At 40.9% G+C, this 18,260-nt stretch overlaps 1 protein-coding gene across 2 annotated transcripts in view; it reads right to left on the bottom strand.

Annotated features, from left to right (window-relative positions):
• Positions 1-292: 292 nt before the first annotated feature.
• The window catches only part of LOC146004666 (protein-L-histidine N-pros-methyltransferase), a 298,307-nt gene continuing 280,339 nt past the window's right edge, over positions 293-18,260 (bottom strand). Inside the window, exons 4-5 of one of the 2 annotated variants that reach the window (XM_083143579.1) lie at positions 8,273-8,454; positions 293-890 (exon numbers count right to left, since the gene is read on the bottom strand). In XM_083143579.1, the coding sequence (XP_082999705.1) occupies positions 679-890; positions 8,273-8,454 (394 nt within the window). In that variant the 3' untranslated portion in view covers positions 293-678. The remainder of the gene's footprint in view (positions 891-8,272; positions 8,455-18,260) is intronic. The other variant, XM_083143578.1, reaches the window with a different exon arrangement.

The following is an 18,260-nucleotide window of genomic DNA, read 5'->3' as shown; positions in this document are numbered from 1 at the left end:
GTTGTCTGGTTGGTCTGCTGCATATTCCCCACTCCCCACTTCCCTTGCCAGCATGAGGACCAGCTGCCATAACAGTAGGAAAGGTAGAAAAGACCTATAGCTGATGCATACATTTTATATTTCTGGTTCCTATAATTCCTGAGATATTACACATACTCACACACACATATATTTTGTATTTTTTTAAAAAAATATTTATTAGTACTTTTCTTGGTATTTTTTTCTTTTGGAGAGATTTGCTATAGACTTAAATAATAATAATGTCCAGGTAATCATATTTCTATAGTTGTTTTGTATATCTTTATTCTAGTAAAATATTCTTGCATGGAAAAACATTTTACTCATGTTACCTGAAGTTTATTATTAATGGACATTTATAAAAGAAAATTAGTAACAAAACAACAACCACCTTAATAATTTCATAGAACCCACATATCTAATAAAATTAAATGTTTAACTATACAAAGCAAAAACTGAAAATTCAATCATTTTCAAAAATCACAAATAATAGTTAAAATGTCTTGTTATTATTTTTTAATAGTCTCTTAGTTAATGTAACATTGATTGTTACAGGCAGTGAAATCAAGCCTATTATGAAAACCTTGGTCTTATACAATAAGTACAAAAATGTGTAAACCTCTTTCAAAGAGCAATATAAAACTATTGTTACTGCTATGGTCAACTTTCAGACACTTTGAGCACAAATATGGCATCATCGAGCCAGTAGAATGATTGGTGCAAGTCCCCTTCGCAAAGATATGGCACTCTCGACCACCGTATCACACTGAAGCCGGCTGGTTCCAGCACATTCTTGATGGTGCTTGAGACTTGATCTTCAAACGTGGACCCATGAATTGACAGCCACTCTGTAGGTTTGTGATCAAGGCGACCTATAAATATTGATGTCATTGTTTTACATGAATTATATCAGAAAAGAGTTATCATATAATAACAAATGTGAACAAATGATAAGAGACCCTTCAACAATAAGTAGAAGCAAAACAGAATTATTAGATCCAATGTGATGCTCTTCGCTTAAAAAATTCCAAGTGCTTTGCAAATTTGAAGTCTTTAAAGCAGGGATCGCCAAACCGTTGAAATGCTGGTAGCTTGAAGGGTCATTTCCAGCAGCTTGCAAGGGGTTTCACTAGAATACACTGTAGATAGGCTTGAGCGAAACTCTTGGCAAAAATCTCGTGTTTGTGCTGATTGCACACCCACCTTCATTCTGCTAAGTCCTGAAAAACTTTCTCTTTGTACTTGTAGACCCGCTGTGGATTCATAGTGCATATATTCTTTCCACGAATTGTAGTTTTTTTTGTTTTTTTTTTAAAGTAATATGTCTTGTGTGTGGTATAAAATTGATACAATAATGGTGTTCATTAACATGATAAGTTGCAGCTATTAGATGGCAAGATTTCTGATTTTTGCTGTGTTTAGTAAGAAAAGTATTTACATGTTTTAAACAAAGTTCAGGACCATGACTGTGCGGTCGAAAGTGTTATTTGGGCTCTGGCTACGGCAGTGGCGGCTGGCCAAGTGCAACAAGTGCAGATGTTTTCACCTACGTGGGTCGTTCAATATATAAGTTTCCGTATGCTGTAAAAAAAATTTATTTTTAAGATACATTAGAAAACTATACATACATGTGTAGGAGGATCCTTCCTCACTTCTCCACATAACCCCCATACAGATTCAGGCATTTATCCCAGCGTTGCACCAATTTGTCCATACCCTTTGCAAGAAAATCAGTGCTCTAGCCATTGAGCACTATTCTCACATTACGCTTCACTTCTTCATCTGTTTCGAAACGGTAACCTTGCAATTCAGACTTTAACACGGGAAAAAAGATGGAAATCACACGGCGCTAAATCGGGGCTGTATCGAGGGTGGGGCAGCCGTTCCCACCTCAATTCTTCAATTTTGTGTTGTGTTTGCACTGCTGAGTGGGGGAGAGCGTTATCGTCAAGAAGAATGACACCAGCTGACAGGAGACCTGGTCACTTATGTCAATTTGCGTTTTTTAGTTTATCCAATGTTTGACAATAACGGTCAGCATTAATTGTTCTTCCTCGTTCCAAAAAGTCCATCAGCAGAACACCCTTAGCATCCATGCTTCGTAACTCCTTATGACGCGAGCCCGTGTTTTCCGAACAAGCATTTACTTTTCGCCCTTGAGTGCATGCACCTTCACGTCTGATAACGAATCGATTGTTGTTCCTTGTAGACGAAGGATGGTGCTTGTCAACCATGTGCTTCTCTTTAATGGCATTGCTTTATACAATATTTTATAGCACAGGGAAACTTATATATTGAACGTCCCTAGTAATTTTCAAATTAATATTGACATTTTCCATTTGTTTGTTAAATTAAACTATTTCCCGGCAGAACGCACACGATAATATTCAAATAATACGCCGCTCGGCGCTATGCACGTGAAGAGTTCGTCGTAGCATAAAGAAACCAAAGGCAGACGCTGCCAGGTTGCGGAAGACTTTAGCCGGTTGTCATGGCAACGGTGACGTCACCTAGCGTTGGCCTTGAACGGGTGTCGCCTTGTAGATGCAGCAGTTCTCTCGTCAACAGAAAACATTGCATCCAGTGGTTGGGGTAAAATCAATGCGTACTCGCGAGATCTTGTTCCACGTGTGTGTTTCACGTTTCCTATTGTGTGCTGTGTTCATGTGTTGAGCTGTGGTTTGTACAATGAACCCAGTAAATGACTTGTCTATAAATGTACTTCTTCACCTGTTATTTTAGGCACGAGCCCCTACTGGGATATCGGACATGAACAAGTTCGAGTTTCCTGGGAGAAAGCGTAACAACTTTTCTCAGAGATTTCGGTCTGTGTATGGGAACAATAGCCACTCACCATTGTGAGGAAATTGGGAAGCTACGAATGAGTAGCGTAACCCGGTCATGGAAACCTACAACAATGTTGGGAGTTCATCATGCTGAACCATAATGGGTAAGTGGTCGGAGTGAGGCCAGCAGTTGGTAGATAGGCCCTGGCTTTCACAGACTGTTGTGCCATGGGTTATTTATTTTTATAAAGTCTCTTTTAAGAAATGAGCCAAGAAATTAAAAATAATAATTTGATTATACGAGGTGCATTCAAGTTATAGCACTTTTTTTTTATTTTCAGGACTGGAAGCAGATAGAAACATGCGGTTTGTTGTACAATACGCGGGCACTCGTTGTCCATGCGTGACAGAGATGGCAGCACTGTACGACACATAGAACTCTAGTGGCAGCAGCCAGAATGAGGACTGTTTTGGATACTTAAAATGGCGACGTTTTCATTACAAGAGCAGCGTGTAATCATTCGTTTTCTCCATTTGCGTGGTGTGACACCGATTGAAATTCATCGCCATGTGTTCGTGGGTGTGACAGTTCAAAGAAGGCAGAACGCCGTGTGACAACAAACCAATACAATCTCGGCCTTGCACAAGCCGGTCTGACGACATGGTTGAGCGAGTGGAGAAAGTTGTTTAGGAGGATCGCCGAATGAGTGTGGACCACACTGCCTCCAAAGTTGGCATTTCTGTGGGATCTGTGCACACAATCCTGCATGAAGACCTGAAAATGCTAAAAGTGTCCTCCAGGTGGGTGCCACGAATGCTGACGGATGACCACAAGGCTGCATGCGTGGCATGTTGCCAGGCAATGTTGACGTGTGATGACGGCATGAATGGAACTTTCTTTTCATCGATTCTGACAATGGATGAGACATGGATGCCATTTTTGAATCCTGAAACGAAGCGTCAGTCTGCTCAATGGAAGCACACAGATTCACCGTCACCAAAACATTTCGGGTAAGCGTCAGTGCTGAAAAAATGATGGTGACCATGTTCTGGGACAGCGATGGAGTAATCCTTACTCATTGCGTTCCAAAGGGCACTACGGTGACAGTTGCATCCTACGAAGATGTGTTGAAGACGAAGCTCCTTCCAGCATTGCGTGAAAAATGGCTGGAAAAGGCTACACATGTGTTCTCTCGCAAAGACAACGCACCAGCGCATCAGGCGAACGTGACACAGCAGTTTCTTCATGAAAACAACTTTGAAGTGATTTCTCATGCTACCTACTCACCTGACCTCGCTCATAGCGACTTTTGGCTGTTTCCAACGATGAAAGACGCTCTCCATGGTCGCACATTCACTAGCCGTGCCGCTATTGCATCAGCGATTTTCCAGTGGTCACAAAAGACTCCTAAAGAAGCGTTCGCAGCGGCCATGAAATCATGGCATCAACGTTGTGAAAAATGTGTACGGCTGCAGGGAGATTATGTCGAGAAGTGACACAAGTTTTATAGTTTTCGTGTGATTAGTTAGTGAGGAAAAAAATCGGAGGTGTTATAACTTGAATGCACCTCGTACATCGTAAGGTTTTTATAAACCAAGAAATGACCATAACAAATTCGATCCACCCTTGGAAGCTTGCCATATATTTTCAAATGTGGGAAGCTCAATGGCTCGGGGAATTTGGAGACGTCTGCTTTAAAGCATACTAGTGATGTTTACATAAAGGGATTAAAAATTTAAAAACCTACAAAAATTAACGCTGAGCTGAAACCACTTTAATCAATTCTCTTACCAATGCTGACATGATTAATTACTAATTCCCACTGATACCAATGCTTGAATACAGTGACAACGTATAAAGCTGTTTGTACACGATCAAATGACTCGTGAACAAGTCGTTGAATTGAACACCTAAAAGGAAATGACATCAGAGACCATGTCATTTATCTCATTGGATGCAAGGTTAGGTCCAAGAATTTCTAATTAGGAACGGTTTTAAATAACACCATCCAAACCTGACTGTCGACCAATCAGAACACATGCTATTGCGGAAATAAGCATCGAGGTACAGAATGCTATTTATTTCAATTCTGTGGTGAAAAGAAAGAAATGCAGAAAGTGTAAACACAACACGTGTTTGTCTGTATTTATTTAGTCATAATTATACAACAAAAAATGGTTTATATTTCTTCAGCTGTTGTTGTGTTGACCTTAAATTGAAAATGAGATAAACAAACAATGAAAAACAACTATCTGTATATCTGTGGAAATGAGATTTTTATAAGATTATTTTGTTGTGTTCACATTGTTTTTCTCATGTCTCAGATTACATTTAGACTATTAATACCGAGAAAGTACATGAACATCACACTTCCTTAGAGTTTCTAATATGCCCTACATCTTCCTTTGGAAAGTCAATTATTATCTTTGTTTCGGTTAATTGCTAGTCTAATTATTTCTTTTCGTGGCATACACACTGCCACGTTTTCATAAAATGTGAACTTATCCAATTTTTCTTTCATCGTGTACATGTGCAATATCCGACCATTCAAGACTTCCAATAGGAATGCTGTTCAACGACTTTCAATTGTCTCCATAATTGGGCCAAGCAACAGTACAGCAAGTTCCAACGGATGGTGGCAGCGGCCCACCATCCTCCACTGAAATTAATAGAATGAAGAAGAAAAAACAGTTTCGCGGATAAAGTGAGTACTAGTTTTCTCCGTATTTATTTCAATTGTCGATTTTAGCGTTCAATTCAACGACTTTTTCATGACTTATTTGATTGTGTATATACAGTTTAAGTGTCATTCAAGTGATACATAGACAGAGTTGTCAAAATTGCGAGTCTGATGGAGTAGCTGGATGGTAGCAACACTGCATGCATTAGTTTATGTGGTAACAGCACAGAACGTTGTCAGTCTGTGCAAAAAATCTGTTGAATAGAGGAGGACATTCTCGCTATTGGTGTTAAAGGATACATCTAAGCGGGCACAATGTGCCGTGAAGCAATTCCTGTGCAAAGGTGTTGTGTCGAGAGAAATGTTTCATCAAATGCAAGCAGGGTACAAGGATGCATGTTTGAAACAAAGAACTGTGTTCGAGTTGCCTGTGGACATGCTGGTAAGGGAAAATCACCATACGTGAGCTATCAACGGCTGTCAACCTTAGCACCAGGTCCATTCATAGCATCTTTCACAAAGAACTAGGCTATTGGAAAGTTTGTGCCCAATGGGTACCCTGGCACTTAACAGACCAACAAAAAGTATTATATCTGGGGATATTCCATCAACATTTCACCCAACGGCAGGCAGGAACATTGTTTCTTGGAGCACTGCTGGTCCATTGAAGAAAGCCCTGAAGGGTAGGTACAGTCCGGCCAAGGGAAACGAAACTAGCTGGAAAGTACGATTCCAAACGCGAGAGGGGAAGCAGGTAGAACACTCGCTACACCGCCCATTTTGCTTGCATGGGTTCGCTTGTTGTGTTTGTGATGTCTTTTACAATTCGTAACAAACCATTTCGAAGTGGAACAAAGAAAACTGTAACGTTTTGGTCCCTGTTGCACATTCTACAAAACTCCCTCGATATAATACACAATGCCAGAAACCATTCAGTTACTACATTTTATTTATTATATTTATAATAATACTATGTAAAATAATACTATTATTAGTGAATACTATCCTGATTACTGCTGTGTACATTTGTGCTAATTATAAGATTTACTAAGGAGATCAATTTAGTAATTGAATGATCCAAAAGAAAGTTACTGGTTTACAAACAAGTTTATCTACTAATGTGACGTGATGAAGACTTTCCTGATATGATCTATTTGCTTATATAGTATACGGATAGCTATTTTTTCATTGTGCACCCTTACATAATTCGTATACATCTCTACGTATTTTGGCGGCGATGTTACTACGTTTCAAACTTCATTGTTGTTTCCACAGCAGACGATTTTTACGGAACCCGCTTTCTGACCAAAGTGCCGTCACCCCTATTTTGCCAATGAACACATTCAGTTGGCGCATGCACACTTCCATCCATGGTCTCAGCTAAGGCAGCTAGACAGTATTTCACCTCCAATCAAGAGATGCATGATGCTATGGAAGACTGGTTCTGCCAGCAAACAGCATCCTTCTTTGCAGAGGGCATGCAGAAATGTGTTGAGTGTTTGGACTGTTGCCTAATTGATGGGGGGTGGCCAGACTCACTGGAACTGTTCTCAGTATGCTGTCATAATGATATAGTGCATGATGTACAATACACAAATTGCTTGTTTCTCGACCCCTGTCTATGTTTCATTTGAACGACTCTTACAGTTCAAAATATTTATAATTTGTAATATGTACTTGTAAGTATTCCACTGAAATTATACCTTATCATTCTGCGAGAGTCTTATTCTTAAATATTCATAATATCACATGAGATAATCAGAATATGAAAGTAACTGCATTTAATTACAAAAATCATATTTTCACACAATACGAATCTATATATAATATACAGGATATTTAGACTTTGCAAAACTGCCAATATTTAGATATTGCATCTGAACAATGGGAAAAAGTGACCAAGAAAGGTTCATGGGGCTTAAAAAATAGGCCCTGCACTCCTACTTGTTGAAAAAACAACAACTTTAATACTATAAAATACTATATTCAAATGTAAAAAATACATACATGTAATTAGATTCAATGTAGAAACTGGTACAAAAGGGCAATAAGACAACACACATTGTACAAAACTATGTATGGAGATACTGTACAGTGTTACTACAAAAATAATAATATTGTTGTCTACCTGTTGGTGGTGTAATCAATAACAGTGTGAACTATTATGCAAAAGTGGCTAACGGAGGGATATTTAAATGCTATTTTCTCAGCTTCTGTAGCAACTGAGGATTTGTAACTGATGTCACTTTAAAGATTATGAAATAACCTTTCTTCGATATGCAGGATGACATGTTTCAAAGAGAACAGAAAATTTTCACATTTGGCAAAATGTTTTTATACGCGTTTTCTAAGCATACAGTACAAATTTCAAAGTGAAATCTCAATGGGATCATACTTGAATTTCATTTTTAAAATGGCGTGTACAGCAGTTGAATGGAAATTTCTCAATACATCACAAATTTTCTCATCAATAAGATTACATTTTCCTGTCTTTTTCCTTGTTATAAGATAAGTATGACCTGCAGTTTTAGTGTATGGACTTGTTTAAAGTATGAGGGCATTGGGTATTCTGGGTACACATCTAATTTTGCATGTGCAGCAGGTTTTGCACAGGAACAGATGCATATAGATAGATGCCATTCCCTCAAATGTAAATTAAATTGTTGATTTTGTTACTTAAAGGCGAGGTACACATGTACCAAAATGATCGGACTCCAAGACATCACTGGTTGGTTTGATAGGGAACAACCTTTCCTTTATTTTTATTTTTGTATTAAAAAAACTTACCTATTTCAACATACGGGTTATATGGAAGAACCAAAGCAACTAATATTGTACCTCCTGGTTTCAAAGCTAATTTCAACTCCTGCAATAGTGACAGAGGCTGGTCACACCTGTCTAATAGATTTAGACAAGTAATCACATCAAATTGGTTGCTACCATCTGCCCACTTGTCTATTTCCAATATCCTACAAAAGAACACAGAAAAGAAGAGGTTTTCGTTATTGCAGACATTGCACACAAATGTAGAAATTCAATATATCATCATGGAGAAAAATGAAAGTGCAAGTGCTTTTATGGTCTTGTTTGGCATTACTTTTTCTTTTCATAAAACATAACCTGATCAAATATTAAAAACTGCATGAAACCAGCACCCATGTTTGTTCATATTATGTGGAGGTGGCATGGTTGGAGTTTAAATGTTGAATAAAAGGAGTGGCCATCATGTAAGATAACTACTGGAATGGAGTGTAATGTGTTGAGCTGGAGAAGAATTATACTTATTGTATTCACAGGTTCAAGGTTTATACGTAGCCAAATGGTTAGTTGCTTCACATTTCGTGTGGGGGGGTTCTCGGGTTTGAACCGTTGGTGTGAGCCCTCGTGAATTTTGATTTGTGTGAACAATTGAGGAGCTTTGAAAAGAAGTAACAGGTTCTGGTTAGGAAATCAGTTAACAGTAGCAACAAGACTTTATGCATGACCATGCATCACTCAGTAAAAAGTGGGCCGGCGTGCTTTGGTTCTCGAGTGGCTCTTGCATCAGAGTTCTCTATACAGATCCAACAAAATCCCCACATACATATGAAAGAAAGCCACTATCATGGGCAATGTTGGGTAAGTTATTCAAATGAGTAACTCGTTACACTTGCTGTTAAATTGCTTCCAAAAGTAACATGTCAATTTACGTGCACAAGTTCAACATATTAACTGCCACTGAGCTGTATTGAGACTTGTGGTGCACCGGAAACTAATGCTACAACATACACGTTACGTGAAGAGTGGCCATGTGAACAAAATTTTGCAGATGATTCGTGAAAATCTTATTTAGTGATGCTGTTATTGTTACAATTAATACAAACAATTTAAAAAGCATGGATCAAATGGATAGATGTATAGTTGACGTGCTTACTTGGTTAACGTGTAAGATCTGAAGTGAGATGCTGCCACAAATGTGGGTGGGGATAAACAGCGGACGAGTTGATTTCGTCCAATCACACTCAACCTTTAGCCAATGGGCGCAGCTGTCATTCTGCTCATCTACTCCACATGGAGTCCTTGAGCCAATGGGTGCAGCTGTCATTTTGCTTGTCTAGTCCACGTGGAGTGTCAACCGTGCGGTGAATGTATTGTTGGGGCTGGTGCAACTTCAAAGCCAGCCGCTCATTAACGTAACTAGCGCGTTGACTATACATTAACTTCTATTATATTTATTTCTGCCTTTAAATTTCACTTAAATCTGACAAGTAAACAAAAAAAGATTTTCACTCATGAACTGTTTTTAGTATTACTGATTGTGCATTTGGCCTTGAATTATTGCTGACCAGCTCCTCGAACAATATCGATACAATACTACACAGAAGAGCCATGTTACAAATAACAAAAACTCAATGCTCAGAAAAAAAAAACAATAACAATACTCAGAAAAACAATAACAATGCTTGAAAAATAAAACATAAATATGGTCTAAGCCAAATATTGGCACCCCCCTATAACTCTCATGCCATGCAGCATAATAATTGATTCCTAGCGCTGCGTGAGTTGCATATGACTCCCGCACAGAAAATAATTGAAATAACAATTTTTCATCTAATCATCCAGAAACATATAGCTTTCAACGTTTTTATTATATCCTTATAACAAAACATACTGGCTCCAGGGGAAAAAAAAATTCTATTGTGCAGTCAATGTATTAAACATTGTTTCATCCTGGAAAAAAATAAATTCTTCATTTTGAATTTTTCAACATGAGGCAAGTAAAGTAAAGCAAAGCAAAGAAATGAAGTAGTGCTACTCTTGTAATTTTGGCAGCATGCTACTAATGCAAGTATGTAGAAGTAATGCATTACTCCACAATTATCATTACTTCCCAATTCTGGTTCAAGAGCTGTGGGTGGTATTCATATGTGAATTTTGTAATTATGTATAAAGGCAACCAAAAAAGTTATGTTGGTTTCGGACTGTTGAATGTCACATGCACCGCACACTGCAAGTTTCAAGGTTAGACAGATTAAACGATAGCCAGCTGTTGGTGGGTGTATACACTTTCAACCAGCCGGTTATGGTTGATGACATTCAACGTGAGCATCAGTGAGAGTTGAGGTGGAGTAAAGGTACTCCAAACAGCATGAGAAGGGCCTGTATGATGTATGCATTTAAACTTGAAACACACGTGACAGCAGCAAGGAAGAAAATATGCCAGGTTTTTGACAATGATGTGGTGAATGAGCAGACAACACAAGAATGGTTCAAGAGATTCAACGACGGAGGTAATCCTTCGAAGACCAACAGCCAATATACAACGATGCTCTGCAAGCGGCTATTGAGGTGATCAATGGCTGAACATGTAACAAGTTGGGAGAAGAATTCAATGTCAGTGTAAAAACCATTCGACAACACGTCCATCAGCTTGGAAAATGGCATAAGATGGGTCCAGGAGTCTCGCATGATTTGGCTGCAGCTCAGATTGTGACACGAACAGATGCTTGTGTTTCCTTGCTGTTACGTCTTGAGAATGATCCCTTTCTGGACAGAGTGCTGGCATGCGATAAGAAATGAGTTCTTACAATACTCCATGGCAATGTCGTCATTGGTTGACATCACACGAAAGAAACAAAACCATCACTACATCAAAAGGTTATGTTCTGCGTTTGGTGAACTGCTCAGGGTATCGTGCTTCAAATTACCGCCACATGGCCAGACAATCAATGCAAATGTTTACTCTCAGCAGCTGGGATGTATTCACAAGAAAGTGAAAAATGTGGTGTCAGCACTTGTGAACCATAAAAGTGTTCTCAACTTAGCAGTTAGTGTGAAGCCACACATGGCTAAGGTCATCCATGTCACCATTCTCCCCCATGGTTGGGAAACACTGATGCATCCACCTTATTACCCAGACATTGCTCTACCTGATTACCTTGTTCAATACACTGGGCAACCATCTTAGAATTTGACAGTTTCAAAACACAGACAAGATGTAAACCACACTTCATTATATCTTTAGTTCACTTTCTGCAGAGTTCTACCACAGTAGGATCCATGGTCTTCCAGAACGTCAGAAACAGGTCATTGATGCTGAGAGGACTATGTTGGACCTGTCAGGTCTGTTACACTTCATTTTTTGGCGCTTGAAGCTGCCGGGTGAAACTCTGACAGAACTTTCTTGGTTACCAAGGCTTTTCAACCTCTCTAGGTTAATAACGATGGCCACGATGTCGATTAGTGGTGAACTGATGATAATGAAGGAACAAACACAGGGAAACATTCATGCCTCTCGCAAGATTGGAACTTAGGCTCTGTCCGAAAGTGGCGTCACCTAGTACAGTTCGAAAGCGTCAAGTTCACAAGCTATCAAGACCACAGTACAGAGCACGCCAAAGTTGCAGGCTCGGTCACGTGACAAGTGGACTTGTTGTTCATTTGTTTGAAATCGCGAAGGTAAAAAGCCAGCTAATTGTTTGTTGTAGTTCTTTTAATGTGTGGAAATGTATGTATAAGTACATTTGCAAATACTATGTCATTTCTGTGGTGAAAAACAAGTGTTTAAAACGTGGACAACCAATATGACCTTGGTTATATCTACTGATCGTATTTGGCGCTGCAGTCGAAGCGCAGTTCGAAAGATTTTCACTTGCAGTCCAGGACTTCAAGACCGCACTGCGAGACTATTCTCGAAGAATGCTCGCTTCAAGTACGGTCTTGCACCTTTCGGACACGGCCTTAGGTTAGCTGGTCTCGTACGCTAATCACTCTGCCATGGAGGCTGACCTATTGTTAGTGAATAGCACAGGAAGTTAATGGAAACCATCAGTGATCAGTATAAGGCCTTTGTTGATGAATTGTGACACCCGCTTTAAGGTCGGTTTACAAATTCATACCTACCATTGGAAGTAATACGTTACTTGTAAATAGTAGTGTATCGTGGAGACCCTTGTGGTGGAATCCGAGTTCCGGACATTGTTTTATGCATCGATCTCCAGTAGTAGAACAAGAATATCTGTGCCAGGAACAAGCCCGCAGGGTGTGCAATGCAGGTGGGCCCGAAGCCCAAGAGCCCATAAAAGATTACTAATTATTTTCGCATGAAAATATTTTCCCGATAATTTTACTCCAATCCCATTCCCAATTATATCGTCAAGTGTACATTTTTGCTTCTACTAGTGCGTATTTTCGCTGTATGTGTGTGTGGTTGCACACATGCACGAGGCGAGATTTGTAACCCCCAGAATCACAAGTGGCGTTACAATTACCCCAGACATACATTCGGTAACGCGTTATTAACAGAAGTAACGAAAAAGTAATCATCGAGGCATCAAGGGAGGTTAAATTACAGACAGATCTGGACATCAAGGAAAGTCAACATTTGTTACGCAATGCGGATATAACACCCCTCCCCCCTTCTCTCTCTCAATTGTAATAATGGAATCTTAGGGGAAATTTGTCAGCAAAGCTGGACGCCATCCATTCACGTCAACTGTTGCTCGTCACGATTCTCAAAATTAAATTAAACAATTGCAAGCTTAGGTCCTGGCAATTTTTTATTCGAGGACGTTCCCGCCAACTCCCAATTTCCCCAACGGTGGGTTTTCCCCCCTCAACTGTTGTTCACCAAGACTCTTAATTACAGAAAGTGGAAACTTTATCTTCATGCTGATTGGACAGAATCTTGGCGGAAACTTCTAGAAATTTTTGTTTAACGCAGTAATCGAAAGAACGAGGCAGACCTTTGTTGGAGGGGGGGTGAGAGGGGAGAGGGCTCCCCATAATTAGGTCTGAGATTCGATTTTGGGAGGGGGGATGGGTGGAAGATGGAAGTTTGTAAGGAGTTTCAACCTGTCTCTACATGTTAATTGCTAGAATTACATTCCCGGGGAGGAGAGTCGCTGTGATTTAATCATCGTAATGCGGGCCCATGTCGCCACGGAAATGGCACCGGGGAAAATAAAAAAAAGAGAGTGAGAGAATATAGCGCGAGAGGGTGGGAGGGGGGAAAAGTTGAAGCTCACATAGTCGCCATATTTTTTTTATGCTTTCCTCCCCTCCCCCTGGAGAAAAACTTTGGAATTATTGGCGCGGGAGAGACGGTGCGCGGGAAAATTAACGAACGGGTGGAAAGGCCGCTAACGGGTCCATTTTCATCGCTCTTAATTAGAAGGAGTGGATGGCCCGAGTGAGTGGTGTACCTTATATGGTGCAACTTTCTTCGCCGCAGCTTTTCTTGTGCTTCTGGGAAGTTCTTGGTGGAAGAGCTCACATAATTACTTTCCGTACACCTCTTGTTCGGGAAGTTTAAGTGCTCTCGCGAGTTTTACCAAAGTCGTATATCCTCCGATTATTACTTGTCCCGGAGAGCGTGGTTGCGGTGATGGAAACGAGAATTGCCGAAACGAGACCGAGACTTTGCGAGATTCTAACCGTGCTCCGATTGACTGATTTACTAGTAGATTTACTCGTATTTTCTGCACACTTTTACTAATCGCGACGATATGATGAAATTGATGAAGGGACACTCGGAAAGAACACCCATGCCGGGATTCGAAACCGGAACGCCTGACTTCCACTTTATGCACAGGAAGGATAATCGGGACTGGGCCTACAGTTTAAAGTGGGATCCGAACCCAGTGGGTATAGAACCAGAGACCCTAGTGACGACGCCAGGATTAATCATCTGGGGGTATGGAATAAAATTTAGGGGATGCAATATTGAAAATAAAGAAAACATGAAATATGCATGCATGTTTTAGCAGAGGCGCAACCATGAATTTTTGTTTGGGGAGGGGGGCAAGTACCATGATAAACGTGCCAATAATAATAATAATAACAATAATAATGGCATTATTATTATTATTATTATTAGTAGTAGTAGTAGTAGCAGTAGTGATAATAGTAGAAGTATCATAGACGTTATTATCCTTGTAAACCAAGCCAAAAGGTCGGTGCTAAAGCATTAGCGACAGTATTTACTGTGGTATGACAAACGATTTGAAATTTTTAGATCTAAATTATTGTAAACTAAAAACAATATTAATTTAATAGGACGCCGAATTCTCTCTTTTATAACGTTTTAATTTAGATGGTTTGCCGTCCCCTAGCTACGGCTATGAACTTTTACGAATTTACGGGGGGTGGATAAGAAATGTATTTTTATTGGCATAAAATTTGAAATCGAGAATGGCAATTGCCTTTCTGTGCCCTCCCCCCTCTTCCTGGAGGGCCCTTGGCCATCTGGAAGAAAAATTAAAGAAATACATGAAAACTGATTCCAACTTGAGTATAATTTTGTCCTGCTACTCTTAGATTATGTAAGCTTTGCTTTTCTTTACTTCAATGTTTTCCTCCTTACCCCCCATAGAATTGATTTCCGATGACCAAGGTGGGGAGGGGTTAATGCCCCCCTGTGGTTGCGCCACTGGCTATCTTCCGTCTGTCCCAGATGCTGAGGTGTCAGGACAAAACGAGAAGTACACGGCAACTTCATCTTTGTTAAAATCCCCTTCTATCCCCATCAACGAACTGTAACATTTCTTCGCGAACTTTGTTCTCCTCGACCAAGTCTGAAATGGTACTTTACTAAACATGTTACGTGGAACATACAGAACGTACTAACAGGCAAACTACCCGTCAGGATACAACGCGTTAAATAATTTCCCGAGCACGACCTGATGATATCTTGAAAGCACCTGAATTTTTTTGGTTCCAGTTGGACTTGGAGAAAGAGAAATAACAAGCAGGCGGACAATAAAACCGTATAACAACAATGCCAAAAAAAAAATAGACCCCCCCCCCTGATTACAAGGCGACGAAGTTACCACTACGCAGTCGTGGAGGCCCACGGGATCCCTGTCGTAGCGTGCTGTGCTAACCACTGAGTCACGGAGGTCGGTTCGCCGCGTGTCGAGTGGTTTGGATTACAATAGAAGGGTGTCGGATTATCGAGACTTCAAAGAAATAATAATTTAGTTTGTTTTTTTAAAAAAAGACAAAGGCAAATTTCCCCGTGTTTATTGGACTGTGCCATGTAGATACGTAGAGGGGATGTGGAGTTATGGCACCACACATTCACGATCTCGACCTTTTTTTTTAGGTGATGCTATCATCACAACGCTCCGGCCGCCTTTACCTCTTAGAGGGGACTCCCGGGGCACCCACTGATCAGAAGCTGGGGTTTATGCAGGGAGAGCATTGGAAGAATTTCCACTTTAGATTACTCACCCCGGGAATCGAACCCACGTCAATGCGCTGCGATGCCAGCAGTTCCGGGTTCGAATCCCGGCCTGAACATGGGTGTTCTTTCATCAGTTTCTTCATATCATCCTCATCTTCGCGATTAGTCAAAAGTGGCAGAAAAGCAAAATAAACTGAACTAAATCGTAGACTTCTAGGTGCCTTCTCAAAAGGACATCCCCCCTACACACCTTTTTGGCTTTCGAGGTCACAACCTGCTACTTCTTTGTCAAGTAGTTCGCCAGTTGTTCTCACAATGCTGGGTCGAAACAGAAACACATGACCTCGGACAGTCATGCAGGAGGTGTTAACCACTCTGCCACGGAGGTCGGCACAATGTCGAAGAACCAATGAGGCTCTGGCGTCTGGACTCACAGCCAGTAATTTCACTTTATCATCAGTCATCCTCATCTTCACGGTTAGCCAAAGGTGACAGAAAAGCGAAATAAAGTCAAGCAAATCAAAAGTCAGGAAATGGGCCTCTCTATAGCGTAGTGATAACGTCGTCGCATTGTAATCAAAGGGACCCGGGTTCGATACCAGGTGAAGGTGGTAGTTCAGATCCCATTTTAAACTGTAGGCCCTGTCCCGATTAGCCTATATGTGCATAAAGTGAACCTAAAAACTTTTTAAAAAAGCCAGAAAGTAGTGGCGACGGGACTCGCTGCGATGACCACTCGTCGCCCAATGAAAAATCCGCTTGCTGTTGCGCCATGGTCACTCTCGCTACTTCCACTTTTTACTCCATCTAATCATATTTCACACAGAACTTTTTCCCTGCAAGTTTATTTTTAAGTTCTAATTATTAGACGAAATTTCGGCTTTACCCTTCACGTCGTCAACGAAGCGACAGGAGATCTTAATGACTCCTGTTTCCAACACGAGGTGGAGGGGGGAGACAGAAAAGAGCTACGACATCCTCATTAGGCCCCCCTCGTCCCCCCCTCTGGCGACGATTAACACAGACTCGTCCATAATGCCTGGCCAGATTGAACTCATCACGGCAATGCCAGGCCATAATCATCTTCGGTAAGGGTTGAGGAGACGTTTTTGCGTTGTCCGGCGTCTACAATCTGTTCTCGAGCGTAGAGACAACAGCGATACAAGTGCCACCGTGAGACAGGCAAGAAGAGCGGCCAATTTTGAGAGAAGACGGACACGGCGTTCCATTATGGGGGCGCCATGATTGCGTTTAATCACAACGTCCTCGCTACCAACTGTCTGTGTCCTCTCCGCGGCAATTACAACGCAACTTCACATGTTCCATTCGCTCTGCCTCATTTGTAACTACGTTCTGCATCTCCGGCAACAGATGTGGTTTTGTGGCCTGCCCTTGTTTAGCTTTACTTCCAGCATTATAGCATAACCAGGCGAACGTTTCGGGGAAAACACGTATCTCAGGTTACATGTGCAGTTTCGTACATCGCTTTGTGAATGTACTATGGAGTGTTGTGATGTGCGATAAGAACTTTCATGGGTGTTACCAGAAATTTGTTGGGGGTAGGGAGGGGGTCAAGCTATTGATAAAACTAACTCTCCAGCCTTCTTAAACCCGAAGGTTTATGGCTGCAGCAACACAAGCCTTCCATGTGTTCCTATCCTGGGCAAGATCCAATCTTTTCCATCCTTACCGATTTCCATTAGGTCCAACTCAACGTTATCCCTCCATCTTCGTCTTGGCCTTCCTACAGGTCTCTTACCATCAGGTTTCCCAACAAGAATCCTGCAAACTATTCTCTCCTCTCCCATCCTTCCACATGGCCTGCCCACCTAAGTCGTCTTGATTTAATTATTCTAATAATATCTGGACAGGAATACAAGGTTGGTAGACTACTATTTTGTCCTGCCAGCTAGATCCGAGGGATCCGCTGATCGACAGGTGCGGTCCTCCATTCATATTGGGAGTTGTGTCGATCTGAGAACTGTGTACTGTAAAAGAGTGATGTCAAGAAACAGCCATTGACAAAACTTGAATAAAATAACAATAATACCGACCCCCATGGGCCCTTCGCTCTTCAGCATATCTTGGTTCATCGCTATGGTGATTCCATGAAATTTCAATGAACGTAGAAACAAACGCAGAACCCTTTGCTTCGGAGGCTGGTGCCATGATCCACTGTTAACTTTGGCCTTTCAGAACTTTCAGCTAGATTTTCTTGTTTTAGGAGAGTTCCATCTCAGCAGCTCCTAACATCTAGCACTTTTAACTCTTTTTCAACAGAGTCTATCCGCCTCACCAGTGGTCTTCCAACATTATTCCTTCTCCACCAGATCTTGGAAACGCTGACTTCTTGCTCATTTAGCCGGCTCCCGTGGCTCCCGTGACGCCAGTGGTCCCGGGTTTGAATCCCGGCCTGGAGTGTGCGAGTGTCCATTCATCAACTTCATCATGTCATCACTCATCCACATCTTCGCAAATTAGCCAAAAGTGGCACAAAAAGCGAAGTAAAATAAAGCAAACCAATCAATTAATTTTCTTGCTCATTTAATTTCTTTCGCCACCTCTGAATCTTTATAAAGTTCGTATATGGAATATGGTTATACCCTCCTC

This window comes from Lepisma saccharinum, chromosome 22 (assembly GCF_977018435.1).
Source record: "Lepisma saccharinum chromosome 22, izLepSacc3.1, whole genome shotgun sequence".
NCBI classification, from domain to species: Eukaryota; Metazoa; Arthropoda; class Insecta; order Zygentoma; family Lepismatidae; genus Lepisma; species Lepisma saccharinum.
The sequence above is the reverse complement of the archived record's forward strand: the minus strand, read 5'-3'. Positions and strand labels throughout refer to the sequence as shown.